Below are 17606 nucleotides of genomic sequence, written 5' to 3'. Positions count from 1 at the left end.
AATGACTTAATAATTTATATTTATTATTATTTGATATATAAAGTCCTTTACTCAGAATTTAATTTTTATACTTTTATTTCTTGCTGTCTCAAACTCTTGGTCATTATACAATGTTTTACATTTGTCTTTTGAGCAAGACACAATTTATCAACTCATGTGCATGATTCATTTGATTTGTCTCCTTGTTTCTAAGTGATTTTCAATTTTTTTTTTGTATTAAATCTTAACGGTTAAACCAATAACTGAATCGATAATGATAAATAATCGATAAATTGATAACCGATAAGCCAATATCTTAATGGTTCTATAATGGTTTGACATGTCTGTAAACCGATAATCGATAAACTTCAAAATCGAACCGAACCAATCAATACACGACCCTACTTTACAATCTCAAACTTTTATAAATTGCAATGGAAAACTACAAACAATCCACATAATGCAAGTAAATTAGAACTCAACCCCACCTAAAGAAAAAAAGAAGTTAAAAATAGAATTCAATAGTGCATAGAAGAAAAAAAAAATACTCATATAAAAAAAAAGGTAGTTGTAATGACGATATGTTGAAGTTTGGGGGCCAAAGTGACATCAAACTTGTCTCGCAGGAATAATTCGTTTTGTCGAATTTTCAAGTCTATAAAAATCATATATGGCCGATACAGAGAGACACTGCCTTTACTTGAACACTCCCCCCAATATGTATGCCTCTCCTCTCCGATAGCCTCAAAATTCTTTAGGGTTTACGGGAGAAAGAGGAACAACCGATCGATACAGAGATTTTCGGCATCAGCATACTCAACTAATCTCCTTCTCTCTATGTGTGTGTTGCATTCGTCTTAAAGTAAGCTTTCTCTCTTTTTTTTAATGGATTTTTGTATTACGATTTCAAGATTCTCGTAGGATTCCTACTGTATTTAATTGAGTCTTAGGTTCTTTAAGGTTTTATGTTGGAGAATTTGACTTCTTGATGTTTCTTGATTGAAATTCAACAATGTAATTGATATTGTTTTGCGTTAGTGGTGTTTAGTATGTTCAAGAATTTATAATGTCTCTGTGATTTTCATATCAAGATTCTACAATGTCTTTTCTGTTGTGAAGAATGTATGGTGTATCTATAGCTTTCTGATAGATGTTTTGGTCACTACTTTTAGGCTCTTTTCTAGGGTTGTAATTATTTGTGGAATCTTTAATGGTGAACTACTTGGTTAAGATCAAATAGATTTCTGGGTTATTTATTGTTTTTATTTTTTCCTTTAAAATGTACAAAGAGTTGAATGCCTGCTGTTATAAGATTGGATGGTATTATTTTATTTTTCCTAAAAAATATGTGTAGATTAACAATCAGTATGTTCCTCTACAGTGGCTTGGTCGTAGCAGTTCGAATTCAGCTATATTGTGTGTGACTTTTCCTTTTTCTGTTTCCTCACTCTTAGAGCTCTTCTTTTCCTGCGATTAAATAAGAATTTTTTTCAGAGATGTAGGTTTCCTTTTGACTAGTACATCCGTGTTGGCAAGATACTTGTTAGAGTTATTATACTGTGAATTGAAACTTTGCTCATTTGCACATGATTAGTGACTGTTGTTGTTATTTGATAATAATAATGTTATTAATTATTAATATTAGCATTTTTATTTTCATTACTATCTTTTCCATCCACAGCCAATTAAACTACAATTGTTCCCTTCTGTTGGTAGAGACTAGGGAAAACGTAGACTTTGGAGGTCCCCCAAAAATGGCGAATTTGACTATTACAAACATACTGGAGAAGGTAAACATCTCATGGATTCTCTCGTTATCCATTTCTTACACTCATTTGTTTGCAGTACCTAATTCCCCGTTGCCCCATCCAAATGTGCAATTTGACTTTGCTTGACTACATTTTGCAGATGACGGGCAAGGACAAGGACTACAGATATATGGCAACTTCTGATTTGCTAAATGAGTTAAACAAAGAGGGGTTTAAACTTGATGCTGAGCTTGAAGGGAAGTTATCAAGCACAGTTTTGCAGCAGCTTGATGATGCAGTCGGTGACGTTTCTGGATTGGCTGTGAAATGGTTTGACCTTTTCTCATTTGTTGTTTCTTATACTCGTGATGTTCCTGTCTTGGGACTAGGGGCTTCTTATCGACCCTACTAAAAGGGTTGTATTCTGTGCCATATTATATATCCTGTTGCATAATCACCATAGGTCTGCCAAAGATTTCATTTTCCTTGTTAAGTAGTTTAACCTTTTCCCATTTGTTGTTTCTTGTGCTGTACCTGACTTGGTACTAGGAGCTTCTTTTTGACCCTTCCTAACATGATTGTAATCTTTTTGTATTATATATCCTATCGCATAATCACCATACGCCTGCCAATTATTTTGCTTTCCTTGTTGATGTTTTTCTTGGTATTGAAGGCCAAACACGTTTGGCAGTTGCACTGTTCAAGTTGTTTTGTGTAACCCTGTTTGATGACGGTGATTTTCTGAATATCTGAATTTACATAAAATTAGATGCCTAATGGTTAAACGAGGGGTCATTTGAGAATTTTGACTGGCCCCTTTTTCTTTGGTTTCACCTTTCAGGATAATTTAATCCAGTGGTATACTTTCTCGTTCTATACTGAGCAAGTAGACAAATTCTGATTTCGTTTCATGTGATTCATGTTTGAAAAATACCTAGGCCTTTTTGTTTTTACTACTGCCCGCCTACTGTGTTGAAACTTTTTGAAGTTCCTTTTTAGTTTGGAATGGACAATGTGAACTCACTCTAGTCTGAGCTATCCAATTATGCAACCACTTCCTGTTTGTGATGCCCAATCCTGATCATAACCTTACATGACTGCTAATTTGGTTGACTCATCTGTTTACGAGATATCACAGGCTTTGTGAATTTTATAATCTGTTTGTACTGATAAAAAAGAGCAGAAGAAGTGAATAGCATTCTGTAAATATGTCAATACTTTGCAGTAGGGTACTAATTCTCGTTGACATGCCTCGTCTTGGTTTACAACATTTCTTAAGCCTGAGAAAATTGTATTACAGTGTGATCATTGCTTTCTTGACTACTTTTCTTTTTTCAGCCTTGCTCCATTGGCGAAGAAGGTTCGTGAGCAACAAATTCTAGAGATGACTAATAGGCTTTGTGATAAACTTCTTAATGGAAAAGAACAACATCGTGATATTGCTAGCATAGCTTTGAAGACTATTGTATCTGAAGTTCCTTCATCATCTATTGCTAGAAACGTCCTTGTCTCAATTTCACCGAAGTTAATAAAAGGGATCACTGCTCCGGTGAGTTATTCAAAGCTAAGTTTACTGTGAATTCTGTACATAATATTTTAACTGGGTTTGTCATATCATTTGTTAGTTGGGGTTAGAAGATCTTTTTCATGAAACAACGTGACATTTGAAGTTGGATAATTTATCTTTTTTCATGTGTTTTTCTATACGATTCATGTATAAAAAGAGTAATATGCCTCATGGGGGTTTTTTGGCCCCCTTAAACTTGTTTGAGTAACACTTATCTGGCTCCTGAATTTGTGAACTGCATGGATACCTGTCTTTCAATTGGTGATGCAGCAATTACCTTCTCTTAGATGAGACGGAATCGTTCAATTTGCTGCTCTAGATGTTCTTGTTTAACTGCGGTGCATAGAAAGATTACAACATATACGATCTATGCTTGGTTTTGGATTTGTCCTTTCCGATCTTGAGGCTTTCTGGTCGTAATTTCTTGTTCCTCATTCAATTTGTTCATATCATTTTGATTTTTAGTCCCAGTGCTAGTATCCTCGTCAAGCCAACCAATTGCCTTCTAAGTTAAATGCAGTTGTAAGTAGATAGGTGTATCATGTATGCAACTTGATGTGACCTAAACTAGTGACTAGTAGGTGGAAAGAGGATATAGGATGTAGCTCTTGCACCTTCTTATGTAGGACAGCTTGGGGATTTTTTTATGGCAATGGTATCCGAGCCATCTTGTATGCATCTCAACTATTCCAACGGGTACCTGACTTCCTACCAACAATAGGTACCGAGTTAGCTACCCCCAAGGCTTAGACAAATGAGAAGAAAGCACCTAGTATTTTTTTGTACTCCAATGAAATTTAAACCTGATATCTTGTGGCTGTCCTCGCACTTCATTGATTAATAGGCCAGAAGCCTTGGGTGCAGGGCAACATAAGGAAGCTATAATGAATAATTTGCCCCCGAAAAGTATTATCATTTACTTGTTCCTTCAAGACAAAGGAAAGCCTAAACAAAAGGTTTTGATCCACAAATTTTTCTTCACCATGTGAGCTTATGTCGATGTTAGACGAGTCAATGTTGCCTAATTTTGTGTTCTAAATAAATATTAAGATTTTTTAATAAAGTATTAAATTATAGTAATGTTGGGCCAAAAAAAGTGCCAATATAGAAGTATACCAAAAAGAGAAACCTGCAAATAGAGATGATTTTCTATGAAACCCACCCAATGGTCTCTACATAAAGGGACTTCATGTATAGATGAGGAACCATCATTCACTCTATGTATAAGAAATCTGCAAGTGCCTTCCAGTATCCATATTTGATTGTTTAATTTACTTCTAGTCTTTTTGTTTACTGCTCTTTCCTATGAAATAAAATATTCCTCCATCATTCCAAATGAAGGACGTGTTAAAAAAAATGGACGTGTTTATGCTGTTCATTAATATAAGGCAGGATTGTAAGTGAATTGTCAATGCGTGCACAGTTTGTTCTAAGAAGTGATGCTGTCGTTCTTCTATATATTCACTTATTAGCCTTCTATTTGGAGAACACAAAAACTCTTTTACTATGTTTATTTTCTAATGCACATATGTTTATTTACTTTTTAATTTTTATGAGTTTCTCTATTGTTGTCTCCCTTCCAGGGAATGAGCACTGAGATTAAGTGTGAATGTCTTGACATACTATGTGATGTTCTTCACAAGTACGGGAATTTGATGGACACTGACCATGAGTCATTGTTAACGTCGTTATTGCCCCAGCTGAGTTCCAATCAAGCTACTGTCAGGAAGAAGACCGTTTCATGTATAGGTAACTTTGTTATCAGCTTCTCTTTATTGTTTGTGCTTTAAATTGTGAATGGAGAGTGTATCAAGTAAAAACAGGGTATGTTTGATGACTTAGTCATGGATGCTTTCCGTTTCAGACACGGAAACATGAGTTAATAAGATTTCATAGACTATCATGTACTCTGTTGGACTGGTGGCCAAGCTTTCAACTTTTCCTTTGGTAAATTCAGTTTAACCTTTTTCTTATACAGCATCTCTGTCTTCAAGTTTGTCGGATGATTTGCTTGCGAAGGCTACAGTTGAAGTTGTTCGCCTTTTGAGCAATAAGAGCTCAAAATCAGAGATGATACGAACTAACATTCAGATGATTGGGGCCTTAAGGTAGCAAATCCTGAATTTGAATTGATGCTTGCATTTTGTTCTATCAAATGTCACATAATTTGATATACTTGTTTGTGTTTTTAACTTTTAGACAAATGCCCAAGGACAATATACTTTTCTCAACAGTAGGTATAGTGGATACTCAATTAGCAGATTTCACATCCAATATTCGTCACTCTGTTGGACAGTATGCTTGTTACTGCCTTTGAGAAACTGCGACATAGTTGAAAGGGAAAAGAAGCCAGGTCATCATTTGACATGATTTTGACAACTGGAAAAGTAGACAGATGAAGACAAGGGAATCGAGTCAAAATATTGGAAATTCATTTATTTGGGTCTCGTGTACTGGAGATGTACATAGGAGCATAAAAGCGAAGTATGTTCAGTATATAAACTATGGTTATTTGGCCTGGTCTTCCTGTTAGTTTGTTCTAGAACTGCTTACTTGTATCAAGTGAAACAAAAGAGGGCTGAGTAACTTGTATCTGGGTGCTCTCTTCTCAGCTGTGTGTTTAATGTTTGACACTTCTAAATGGAGTCTGGACGTAGATAAACGTTAAATAGAAAAGACTAAGGTGTCAAAGTGACGCATGCATGCTCACTCTTGATTGTCCCATTTCCATTTAAGATCCTCTATTTTTTCTTTGTGAGATGTGGTGCTTCCTTTTGGAGACTTTTCCTCTTTTACTATCTATGTATTTTGTTGACTAATTTTTACTTAAGCTGTCAAATTGTGATTCCAGCCGTGCTGTTGGCTATCGTTTTGGTCCTCACCTCGGAGAGACAGTTCCATTGCTAATTAACTACTGTACAAGTGCATCTGAAAATGATGAGGAGCTTCGTGAATATAGTCTGCAGGTGTTATATTAATTGATTGTCTTTTTGGTCCTATGTTCTTATTTACCCTCCCCCCTGGATGCAGCCTTGGTTTTGAACTATTTTTATTTCCAGGCACTTGAGAGCTTTTTGCTAAGGTGTCCCCGGGATATTTCATCCTACTGTGATGAAATTTTGCATCTCACCCTGGAATATCTCAGCTATGATCCCAACTTCACCGACAATATGGAGGAAGATATTGATGAAGAAATTCTTGAGGAAGATGAAGATGAGTATGTTCACTTATGCTCTGGAGTTTGCTAAGACCCATTAGGATTATACATTGTGCACACTTCTTACTAAGCAAATCACTTGTCAATTTTTGTTGTAGCGAGAGTGCTAATGAATACACGGATGATGAAGATGTCAGTTGGAAGGTTAGAAGAGCTGCTGCCAAATGCTTAGCTGCATTGGTAGTTACTCGGCCTGAGATGCTATCAAAGCTGTACGAGCAGGTATGACTAGGAAGTGTGACCTATTTCGGCTTGCTTACTTTAAGCTATTATATAGTGTTTACCCTCTATTTGACATTAGATTTCCTTTCACAAGTGTGTTGCGCAGATGTAGCTCTGCATTCTTATTGAAGTTGAAATGTTTCTATATACTGTGACTGTCCATTTGTCTCATAGTCGTAATAAGTTAATAATGCTGACTCTAACCATGTGCAGGCTTGTCCAAAGTTGATTGATAGGTTTAAAGAAAGGGAAGAGAATGTTAAGGTAAACTTGAAACGCCTCTTGAATTTCCTAAACGAACTAGTTTTAATTGTCTAAATACTTGCTCGACAGATGGATGTGTTTAGTACATTCACTGAATTGTTGCGGCAAACAGGCAATGTTACAAAAGGACAGACTGATCTGAATGAATCAAGGTAAGGTCATTGCTTTTGCTTCTTTATATAACTTAAATCGTCCTATTTTGTGTTTTCTGTTATCATTTTACTTCAACTGTGGAAAACAGTGACTTTTGGGAACACTTGTTTCACTTTAGAAGACTAGAATCTAAATATATGCAAATTTTAGTGTGAACTTGAGCCCAGACAGTATAGTGCAAAATAAAGCAGTAAGATCAAGGATAGAAAGGATGTTCGGGATGTCAAAAATTCCAAAAACCAAAATTGGGTGCATTTTATATGGATTTATCTTTAATAGCAAATAGTTGGAGTATGCTAATGTCCTGTAAGTATACTTTGGACAGCGCTTTTGTGGTGCTATATCAATAATACACTTTTGGTAGTTCTTTGGTTGTCTTAGGCATTTCCAACTGATCACCACTATGCTGAGAATGTTGTACTTGTGTGGTAAAATCACAGTGGATGAAAAGATGATTGACATCCGCATTTTTTGTCTCTCGCACACTGGGCACCAGCTGCAATTATAAGTCCCTCTTTTTTAATGTTTCTCATGAGTTAGACAAGCACCATGTGCCACCAGTCCCATCCAGCAATCCAACTTTAATGGTGCTCTGTTCTTCCAGATCCATCTCCATGTCAGCTTAGAAAAATTAAAACTACAATACATAAGTATTTATTTAGCATATAGCACTGTCTATGCATACTAACCTTTTTCTATAGTCAAAATAGGCTAAGGCTATAACCATTGCTCACCTCTAATCTCTTCAATGACACAAACTTCGGGCTTTTGCACTTAGAATATTCGATTCTAGCATCATAAAATCATAGGTGCGTTGACCTGATCAATAATATAGCATCAAAGATTAAGATAGGTCCAGGATAAAATCCCAAGTCTACCCACCTGTAATAAACTCCCTTAGTGGAATAAACACTGTATATTGATACCCATGTTATATTTAATAGTAGTAATTATAAAGAAAATGCAGTGTCACCTTGAATAGTGTATAATTGTGGCTTAACCTTGATGGACATTAGTAGTGGTTTACAATTTGTGGTTGTTGAGCCTCAAGCTTCATGTTATTCACCTTTGTTTTCCTTTCTTTTATTGGGGTATAACTGTTTTTTCCCTCTCTCAATGAGGATTGATTTCACTTTCTTTTTACCTCACCAAATATAACGTGGATTAGGCGATTCTTAATGCTTACTTCTTTGATGATGGTCTCAATATGTTTTATCTGTGATAAGACAAATAAATGATGATTTCAATGGTAACTCTAATTGTATCATTCAGTCCTAGATGGCTATTGAAGCAAGAAGTGCCCAAGATTGTTAGATCATTAAATAAGCAGCTTCGCGAGAAGTCTGTCAAGACAAAGGTATTTGTCTGCTGCTTACTTCAATCCTTGCTGCTGTTGGCTTTACATTTCATGATTCTCCCTTTTTTTAGGTTGGTGCCTTCTCAGTTTTGAAAGAACTTGTGGTTGTCCTGCCTGACTGCCTTGCAGAGCACATTGGATCCCTTATTCCTGGAATTGAGAAGGCATTATGTGTAAGTTGTCTATTTAATGCTTGTATTTGTGCTTTATTTTGTGAATTTTCCTGGATTTGTTTCTTTTTCTATTAAATGTTGTAATTGGTTTGCTGTACAGGACAAATCTTCCACATCGAATTTAAAGATTGAAGCCCTCATATTTACAAGATTAGTGTTAGCATCACATTCACCACCTGTTTTCCACCCACATATTAAGGTAAGACATCTTATTACTTATCTGAATACAATTTTAGCAGATGAAATGCATACCTTGACTGGTGCGAACTCATACTACTATGTTTTTAAAAGCTTAAAAAATTATGGGAGTCCTACTTCTCATATAAAAAAACAAAGGAAGGAAACTTCATTTATTGATTGAGAAACGGTTGTAATATCTTATACCTGGACTGGTGTATGCTTATAGCATTATGTCAAAGGTTGTAAATTCTATGGATGACCTACTTTTCACATAGTAAATGAAAAAAAACATAACTCCTTTATTGAGAAATGGCTCGCAATATGCATAATATGAGTTTAACCTTAAAAAATGCAAGAAGTCCATGATATTTGAATAAGGACGAGATAGTCAACACTCAACTGGACTGTTCAGCATAGTTGTATGGCTTCATCCCTTGACTGATCAATGATGAGATGATCTAATAATGTTATATCTTGACATTATATCTTGCAAAATCTCTCCTTTTTTTCCCGTGATTTTGAAAATTTTCTAGAATTAATTTTTTTGTGATTTACAGCCTTCGAATAAATGATCATATAGTAGAAATCATCTTAGTCTGACAGCCTTTATGCCCAAGGATTTGTCTTTGACTATACTCTCTGCTTTTGTTAACTAGGCTATAACTAGTCCTGTTATATCTGCTGTTGGTGAGCGGTATTACAAAGTTACTGCAGATGCATTAAGAGTTTGCGGTGAGCTTGTACGGGTATTGCGGCCGAATATTGAGGTTAGATTTCTTTTACTTCGCCAATCAACTACTTGTATTAGCTCTATCCGAAGCACTGATTATGTTGCTTTTTAGGGTTCAACCTTTGATTTCAAACCCTATGTTCTTCCAATATATAATGCCATCATGTTGCGTTTGACAAACCAAGATCAGGATCAGGTTAGTTGCTTGCTTGGGAAATGAGGATTTTCTTATGTAAATTTATGTTTACGTAAACTGTGCTTGACTTCCAGGAGGTTAAGGAGTGTGCAATTACTTGCATGGGGCTCGTAGTTTCAACATTTGGTGATCACCTGCATGCTGAATTATCTGCATGTCTTCCAGTTCTGGTGGATCGAATGGGCAATGAAATAACTAGACTGACAGCTGTCAAGGTTTGTTTGACGTTAACTGTGTAGGGATTGAACTCTATCTATGACTAGGTTGTCTTGAGCTTTTGGCATCTATTTTCTCATCAGGCAGACCTGAATCGCAAAATTGAATATAAATTGGAAAAAAGGTACAAGTACTTGGAGATAGAGGGTAGCTCTTTTTTTTTTTTTTTTTAAAAAGAACAATTCAACAATTTTACTTATACATCAGGAACTATAGGATCAAAGAAAATGATCATTTTAAGATGTTAACTTTTGCATCTTCTTGATGCTTTGTTAATGGAACTTATTACTTCCAACCAAAAAAAAGAAGGAAAATGAACATTTAATATTTTGGCTCATGAGTTAGTATGACCAGAAAAGAGAAGTATTCCTTATGTAGCAGTATTATAGAAGTACTTTACCTCCCCTCTACTCTCACCGTTTCCTAGGCAGGACTTCTGACCTTCAGTTACTGCCAATATTCTTGCTCTTCCATGGAAAGTGGTTTAAATTACCTTCTTTGCAGGCTTTTGCTGTCATAGCTGCTTCTCCATTGCATCTAGACCTCTCATGTGTCATCGAGCAAGTGATTTCTGAGTTAACTGCATTCTTACGCAAGGTGAAACCAGATGTTCTCAAATGCTAACTTCTTAGGGAAAAATTCACTACATTTTATATTATGAGGAAGTCTCACAGTTTTGCTACTTTTGGAGGGTAGGCTAATCGAGCTCTCAGACAAGCTACTCTAGGGACCTTGAACACCCTCATTGTTGCTTATGGTGATAAAATTGGATCTGCTGCATATGAAGTTATTGTTATGGAACTTTCTACGCTAATAAGGTTTGTAGTTATGATTCATTTGTTTGACTAATTTTCACATGTCAGATGTTCCTACAATATTTCAATCTTAAATTGTGTCATCAATATCTTCTCACTTTTTGATTCATTTGGACTTTAGTGACTCAGACTTGCACATGACAGCCCTTGCGCTGGAGCTTTGCTGTACATTAATGGCTGATAGAAGGTCAAGTGCAAATGTGGGTTTGACTGTGAGAAGCAAAGTTCTTCCTCAAGCCTTGACACTAGTGAGAAGTTCACTGCTTCAGGGGCAAGCCCTTCTGGTACTTCCTTGTTTCTGTTGGTTTCAGTTTTGATCTAGGCTGTTTTCTATACAACGCTCACTTCTATTAATATGGCAGGCACTTCAAAACTTTTTCGCTGCATTGGTTTACTCTGCCAATACAAGCTTCGATACTCTGCTAGATTCTCTACTTTCAACTGCTAAACCATCTCCTCGGTCTGGCGGTGTTACCAAACAAGCTTTGTTTTCCATTGCTCAATGTGTGGCAGTTCTTTGTCTTGCCGCTGGTGATCAGAAGTGTTCTTCTACAGTAAACATGTTGACAGACAGCCTGAAAGATGATAGTAGTACTAATTCGGTAGGCCCTTTATTTGTTTATTGATTTTTATCTTGGATAAGTTGTTTGTAGCCGTTGAATTGTATGTCGATCTCATCTTAAGACTTGAGTCGTTAGAGTAGTCCACTTGAATTGTATGTCTTCAACATGCTAATATGCCCCCCTCACTTGATTCTTTTTTGTGGGGCAAGCATGCTACAATTTTTTTGAATATTGGGTGGCGGTGTGACTTGAATCCAAGACCTTTTGCCTACTTTGATACCATTTTAAGAAAATACACCTTTGGTCTAACTCAACCCTTGAAGTTACCTCATCATCATGAAGATAACTCAAGACCTTGTTAGGAGGTAATAACCTATTCTTCTACTGAGTGTAACAATCTAATCCACTAGTGATATTGTCCACTTTGTGTTTAAGCTTTGTGGGCTTTAAAACGTATCACTAGAGTTTCAAAGCTTACTTCTTTATATACCTAGAATCTCTCATGTTTTGCCAAACGGGAGATTTTCTTAGGGTGTAACATACACCCCCCTATAGTGACTTAGTGTTCTTGCTATCAAATATGGTTGCATTGGATTGTCTCCCGATACCATGCGAAAAGGAAAAAATGGATTGTGGCCTTAACTTAATTCAAAAGCTAGCTTGTGAAGTGAGATTGTCTAAGGCACCCCATAAGGAAACAACAATCTATATCAACCATTATTTGACACTCTATTAGGAAATTACCCACTCATCCATGACTGAAGTTCTGAACTGTGGATAACAAGGTTGCCCCCACACACTAATGCCATTTTCTTAACATGCCATGTTAAAAAAATGAACATTAAACGCTAAAAGTTAGTTTATGAAGGAGTGTTCGAAACCATACAAGGAAACAGATATGATGACATTTTCTGCTTGTCATTAGCTTTCATATTTTGTAAGCAGTTGTGGCAAACTGTCGATGCAAATACTAACAAAACAAATTTTCTGAGTTTGGTTCTGCCATTGAGTATTGTAAATTTACATGACATTGTTTGTTTCTTCTGCTTTCTTCAAATGGTACTAATAACTGTAAGAGAATCCTGCTTTTCTAAGTTCTTATCCTTTCAGGCCAAGCAACATCTTGCCTTGCTATGTTTAGGAGAAATTGGAAGAAGAAAGGACTTTAGTTCACATGCCCATATCGAAAATATTGTCATCGAGTCCTTCCAATCACCTTTTGAAGAGATAAAGTCAGCTGCCTCTTATGCTCTAGGAAACATTGCTGTGGGTAATCTACCAAAGTATTTACCGTTTATCTTAGACAAAATTGACAATCAGCAGAAGAAGCAGTACCTGCTGCTCCATTCTTTGAAAGAGGTATACATTTTAGAGGATCTTTTATTTCAGGAATTCCTTTCCCTCTTTCTGGACTCATATCATGATATGTTGTTGCCAACAGGTCATAGTGAGACAGTCTGTGGATAATGCTGAATTCCAGGATTCAAGTGTAGATAAAATACTTAATTTGCTCTTTAATCATTGTGAAAGTGATGAAGAGGGTGTTCGGAATGTCGTAGCTGAGTGCCTGGGAAAAATTGCGCTTATTGAACCTGGCAAACTTGTTCCAGCATTGAAGGTACGACTAATGATATATTTCTTAGCTGTAAATCATTTTATATTGGACTCTTCTTGTTCTGTCTGCAAAATTTCAACTATATTTTTTTGTAGGACCGGATTAGTAATCCAGCTGCGTTCACCAGAGCGACTGTCGTAATTGCTGTGAAATATTCTATAGTTGAGCGGCCAGAGAAAATAGATGAAATCTTGTCTCATGAAATTTCATCCTTCTTGGTGCTTATAAAGGATAAAGACAGGGTATTCCTAATTTGATGTTCAAGAACTTTTGCATTGCAGAAACAATTTACTGGTTCCCCATAACCCCCACCCCCAAACACCACTACCACACACGCACACACCCCAACCCCCCCTAGCCCAGTGGTTGTTCTGTTTACTTTTATGCTGATTTTCTCTTTATAGTTCTCCTGTTATCAGTCATATCTGTTGCAGTCTTTCATTATGTTCCCGTAATTTAACTTCTCATCACATGTTTTGTTGATTATGCAGCATGTTAGACGTGCAGCTGTCCTGGCCTTGAGTACCGCAGCTCATAACAAGCCTAACCTGATAAAGGGTCTTCTTCCTGAACTCTTGCCACTTCTCTATGATCAGACTGTAATTAAGGTGTCAAATATCTCTTTAAAATTTTATCACTATTTTGTGCATTTTAGTTTAGGTTGTATTTCAAGGAACTTGAAACTGGAGCACACCACCTTCATTTAATCTACATATATTAGTACCAGAGTTTGGCACAATTTATGAGTACATGCATTGGCAAAACTCCAACACTTGGAGCTTTGAGATATGTATTTGATTGCTGTCCTAAAGCTGTGGGCCCAAGGATAACACTACATCCTGCTGAATACTCTTATTCCTGAGTAGTAGAATAATTGCATGCAACTTTTAAAGCAAGATTCAACAATGCATTTATGAAACATATCATCTTTCTTTGTACTTGTGTATTTTTACTTATTTGAAGCTAATTATGTGAGTCAGAGATGGATAACTATAGATTAAACTTTGGTCAGATGATGGTAGGAAATAATAGGCTCGTTTTATCTCACCACAAGCATAATGCCATCATATTCCAAATCTCCAGGTAAATTGACCAAGACAACTGTTGGATATTATCAACTAGCATGTCGATAACACAACTTACTAAAACCAATTCACACATATCCCTATAAGTCGGTATAAATTGTAATGTTGAAGATACAATTAAGTAAATGCATACCCTCTCCAACAGTTGGAATGGACCAGACTTTGCCTATGATCTTATTGCTAATCTTTATATGCACATTTTTGTGAACATGATCATCTTATGGCCATCTGTCTAAAGTAAATAAGGACTAGGATATGTTTGTGCCCTTATTAAATCACATAGTGTGACATTCACCTTATTAGAGGTTTGTTGCTTTTGTTTGGCAGCCTCATTAGACATCCCATGCTGGTTATGTTTTTTTTTTTTTCAATTTCAGAACCCTCTCCTCCTCTATGGACAACTAATTATCTTACAGTTATCAGGGAAATAAGAACAAAGAGAACCTGTACTGATCCTACTCATGGAAATGTCCACCTCATATCATTTTGGACACTATATGCGTGATTGTTGACTAAAAGTTAGATTAATTGTATGCCTCATAATTGAAAGATACCTATCAATTATTCATAACCTTGTACTTTAGGAGTGTCACTTATAACAGTTGATTGGTGTCATTCTTCATCATGATTATGCTTCTTCCTTCTTGCAGAAAGAATTGATAAGGACGGTTGATCTAGGTCCCTTCAAGCATACTGTCGATGATGGACTTGAACTAAGAAAGGCAGCTTTTGAATGTGTAGACACTTTGCTGGACACTTGTCTTGATCAAGTGAATCCCTCATCTTTCATTGTCCCATATCTTCAATCTGGTCTGGATGGTAAGTTGATAGCTTGTGATGGACCTTATTCTTTTATTGTTCTCTGTTTTTCAAATTCTGGATTGGATTTTTATTGATGTCTGCAAACTTTCTCGTTTTCTTGGGGATGGGAGTGGGGTGGCGTCAATAGACATGTCACTGTGCTTACATGCAATAATTTTACTGCTGAACTGAATCTTTTGCTGCCTTTTCCAGATCATTATGATGTTAAAATGCCATGCCACCTTATCCTTTCTAAACTTGCTGATAAGTGTCCTTCAGCGGTATTAGCAGGTATAGTCCTTTTGCTTTTTTTTTCTAATGAACTGTGCTTTTTTCTAATGAACTAGTTTGTGTTTTACTTCTTCAGAAGTTATGTTTACAATATTGTTGCTTTTGCAGTTCTGGACTCTTTGGTGGATCCTCTGCAGAAAACGATAAATTTCAGACCAAAACAGGATGCTGTCAAGCAAGAGGTTGATCGCAATGAAGACATGATTCGAAGTGCCCTTCGGGCAATTGCAGCTTTAAATCATATCAGGTAAGCATCTTAAGTGTTCCTTGAAATGGTATGTGCTTTCGTAGACACGTGTCTTGAATCAAGAATTAGGGGGGGGGGGGGTTACCTTATCCTTTTCGTATATTCTTGTTCTCTCTGTGAAAATGGAAGATTTCCATTTCTTTCCTGCTGTAGTATATTTCAGAATTTTCACAACCAAAATGAAGTTATGAGTTATCAGTATTGTAAATTTTACAGATCGTTGAACTTCTCTTCTACTGCTGCTTTTGATTAGTACTGCATTTGTGCAATATACAAGTTATAATCTGGCTTTATCTGTGTGTGTGAAAGGAAAATATTGTTGCAATTTGATACTTCTGTTTCCTTTCCTCCTCTCTTCATTTCTCTATCTTCCATATTTTCCTGACCTTAGTATGATGTATTCATTGCTCCCATTGTTTGCAGTGGAGGTGACTACAGCCACAAGCTCAAGAATCTAATGGGTGAAATTGGGAAGTCACAAACACTCTGGGAGAAGTATTGTTCTATCAGGAATGAGTGAGGTCCCCTAGCATTTATGCCACATGATACAGAATTTTCGAACAAGGTTCCTCAGATTCCAGTTGTACAAGTTTGGACAATTATAATTTTACAGCAAGTGATGTGAATGCGCGTTTCTGATAGCAGCAGATGGACTTGTGGAGAAGCAAGCATGTAGGGATGCTACTTGAATCAATGCTACCATGGGATAACTAGCGCACTTTACCCTGTATAGGTTTAGTCTTAGCATTTTGGTTTGTCATATATGTGATGCGCATTGTAAGTTGGCTCCTTATTTTGTCTAATTGGAATGTTCAATTGAGTTTTCTTCTTAGTGCGGAAGTCTCAGCCTATTTCATGAGATATTTTTCCTGTTTTAGTGTTTTCGAAACATCTATTATTGGTGCTTAAATACTTTAATAACTATGTATTTGGATTCTGTTAAATTCTAATACTGTTGGATTTCCTGGCTTATAGTAGGGCTTTGAAAAGATCTGGATGTGACTCGGCCAAAAAAGCTATCGAGGACTATAAGGGAGTAGAATTGTTTCATTAAAAAATATAGCGTGTGTATTTGCAGTTTTCTTATATTACAGGGGTGTTTAGTATAATTTTTCCTGTAAATAATGGTTATGGAATTAGCACTATTGTAGTTTTGATATTGCACTTGTGGAATTTCACTGGATATGTTGTAGTTCTGATATTGCAAAAGCATAAGGAATTTGAATGAGGATTCTATCCCAGAACTATTTTACGTACCAATCTCATGTTACATCATATTTCTTGATAGTATGTTATTTAGATTGTCAAGATTGCTGTAAAAATGGTAGCACTACCATTATTCATATTATGCTCAATAAAAGTCGAAGACTTTTTTAACCAATCAAATTTTTAATTTTTTGAACGTAATGTAGGCATTATCTTTCTGTTTTGGCACCCAAAATGTGCCATCTTTGAATAACTACGATACTAGGAAAATCTCTTCCTGGACAATAACTCACGAGTGAAATATAGAAATTACAGACTTCTATTATGGTTAGTTTATGTCTAGGGTGACATGGTATGGTAGATACTGGATTATTATATCGAATTTGAAAATTTAATTCCACAATTTCGGTATTTTGTTATTTAATATGTTATAAACATTTTTTTTTTGGATTTTGGTATTTTAAAAAGAATTATCAAAAATCGAATAGTATATCGAAATATGTAATTTTCTATACAATTCATACATATTATTATAATACTAATAAATATATAAATTTGTATTAGCACAAATTGGATCTATCAATCTATCGGAAATAACCTCTCTATCTATACGAGTTATTGAGTTAGGGCTAAAGTTTGTATAAACTCTATCTTCTCAAACTCCACTTGTGGGATTATATTATGTTGTTTTACTATATTAATACAAATAGTTACCAATTTACATACCACAAAATATCAAAATCGAATTAAAAAATATTGAATCATACTAAATTAATTTAGTATAACATTTTTAAAAATTAAAAATTAAATTACCAAACCAGATGAAGTAGATAAGTTACTTGTAAAAAAATAATAATATTAGTTTTAAACTAAATAAACAAGTAAAAATTTCTTATCAAGCCGTGTTTGCACTTTTCATTGCACGCGATTTTCCCTATGTATACATATTCCTTTGTTATGTCCACTAGTTAGTGATGACAA

General features: G+C 35.7%; 1 protein-coding gene across 2 annotated transcripts; it reads left to right on the top strand.

Moving 5' to 3' along the window:
- The first annotated feature begins 652 nt into the window (after positions 1 to 652).
- On the top strand, positions 653 to 16391 carry LOC129885950 (cullin-associated NEDD8-dissociated protein 1). Of its 2 annotated transcripts, none has more exons than XM_055960444.1 (29): positions 653 to 841; positions 1696 to 1769; positions 1888 to 2057; positions 3066 to 3276; positions 4878 to 5043; positions 5273 to 5402; positions 6146 to 6260; positions 6354 to 6511; positions 6610 to 6733; positions 6947 to 6997; positions 7067 to 7149; positions 8423 to 8507; positions 8579 to 8680; positions 8781 to 8879; positions 9517 to 9627; positions 9703 to 9786; positions 9861 to 10001; positions 10507 to 10599; positions 10699 to 10820; positions 10939 to 11101; positions 11180 to 11419; positions 12491 to 12739; positions 12822 to 12998; positions 13091 to 13237; positions 13487 to 13603; positions 14731 to 14899; positions 15095 to 15172; positions 15281 to 15419; positions 15843 to 16391. In XM_055960444.1, the coding sequence occupies exons 2-29, from the start codon at positions 1734 to 1736 to the stop codon at positions 15937 to 15939; spliced, it is 3657 nt and encodes a 1218-aa protein (XP_055816419.1). In that variant the 5' UTR covers positions 653 to 841; positions 1696 to 1733; the 3' UTR covers positions 15940 to 16391. The 2 variants fall into 2 exon arrangements, with proteins under 2 accessions (XP_055816419.1, XP_055816420.1); XM_055960445.1 differs by having other exon boundaries at positions 1661 to 1769.
- The last annotated feature ends 1215 nt before the right edge of the window (positions 16392 to 17606 follow it).

Source organism: Solanum dulcamara, chromosome 4, assembly GCF_947179165.1.
Source record: "Solanum dulcamara chromosome 4, daSolDulc1.2, whole genome shotgun sequence".
In the NCBI taxonomy this organism is placed as follows: domain Eukaryota; kingdom Viridiplantae; phylum Streptophyta; class Magnoliopsida; order Solanales; family Solanaceae; genus Solanum; species Solanum dulcamara.
Note: the sequence above shows the minus strand (reverse complement) of the source record. Positions and strands in the feature narration are given on the sequence as shown.

What these genes read in the sequence shown, in the direction of transcription:
- LOC129885950 (XM_055960444.1), top strand. Translation starts at nt 1,734, where the DNA reads ATGGCGAATTTGACTATTACAAACATACTGGAGAAG. An exon ending in GAAGACCGTTTCATGTATAG is followed by an intron (nt 5,044 to 5,272) that starts GTAACTTTGTTA and finishes TTTCTTATACAG; the next exon opens with CATCTCTGTCTTCAAGTTTG. An exon ending in GCAGCTTTAAATCATATCAG is followed by an intron (nt 15,420 to 15,842) that starts GTAAGCATCTTA and finishes CATTGTTTGCAG; the next exon opens with TGGAGGTGACTACAGCCACA.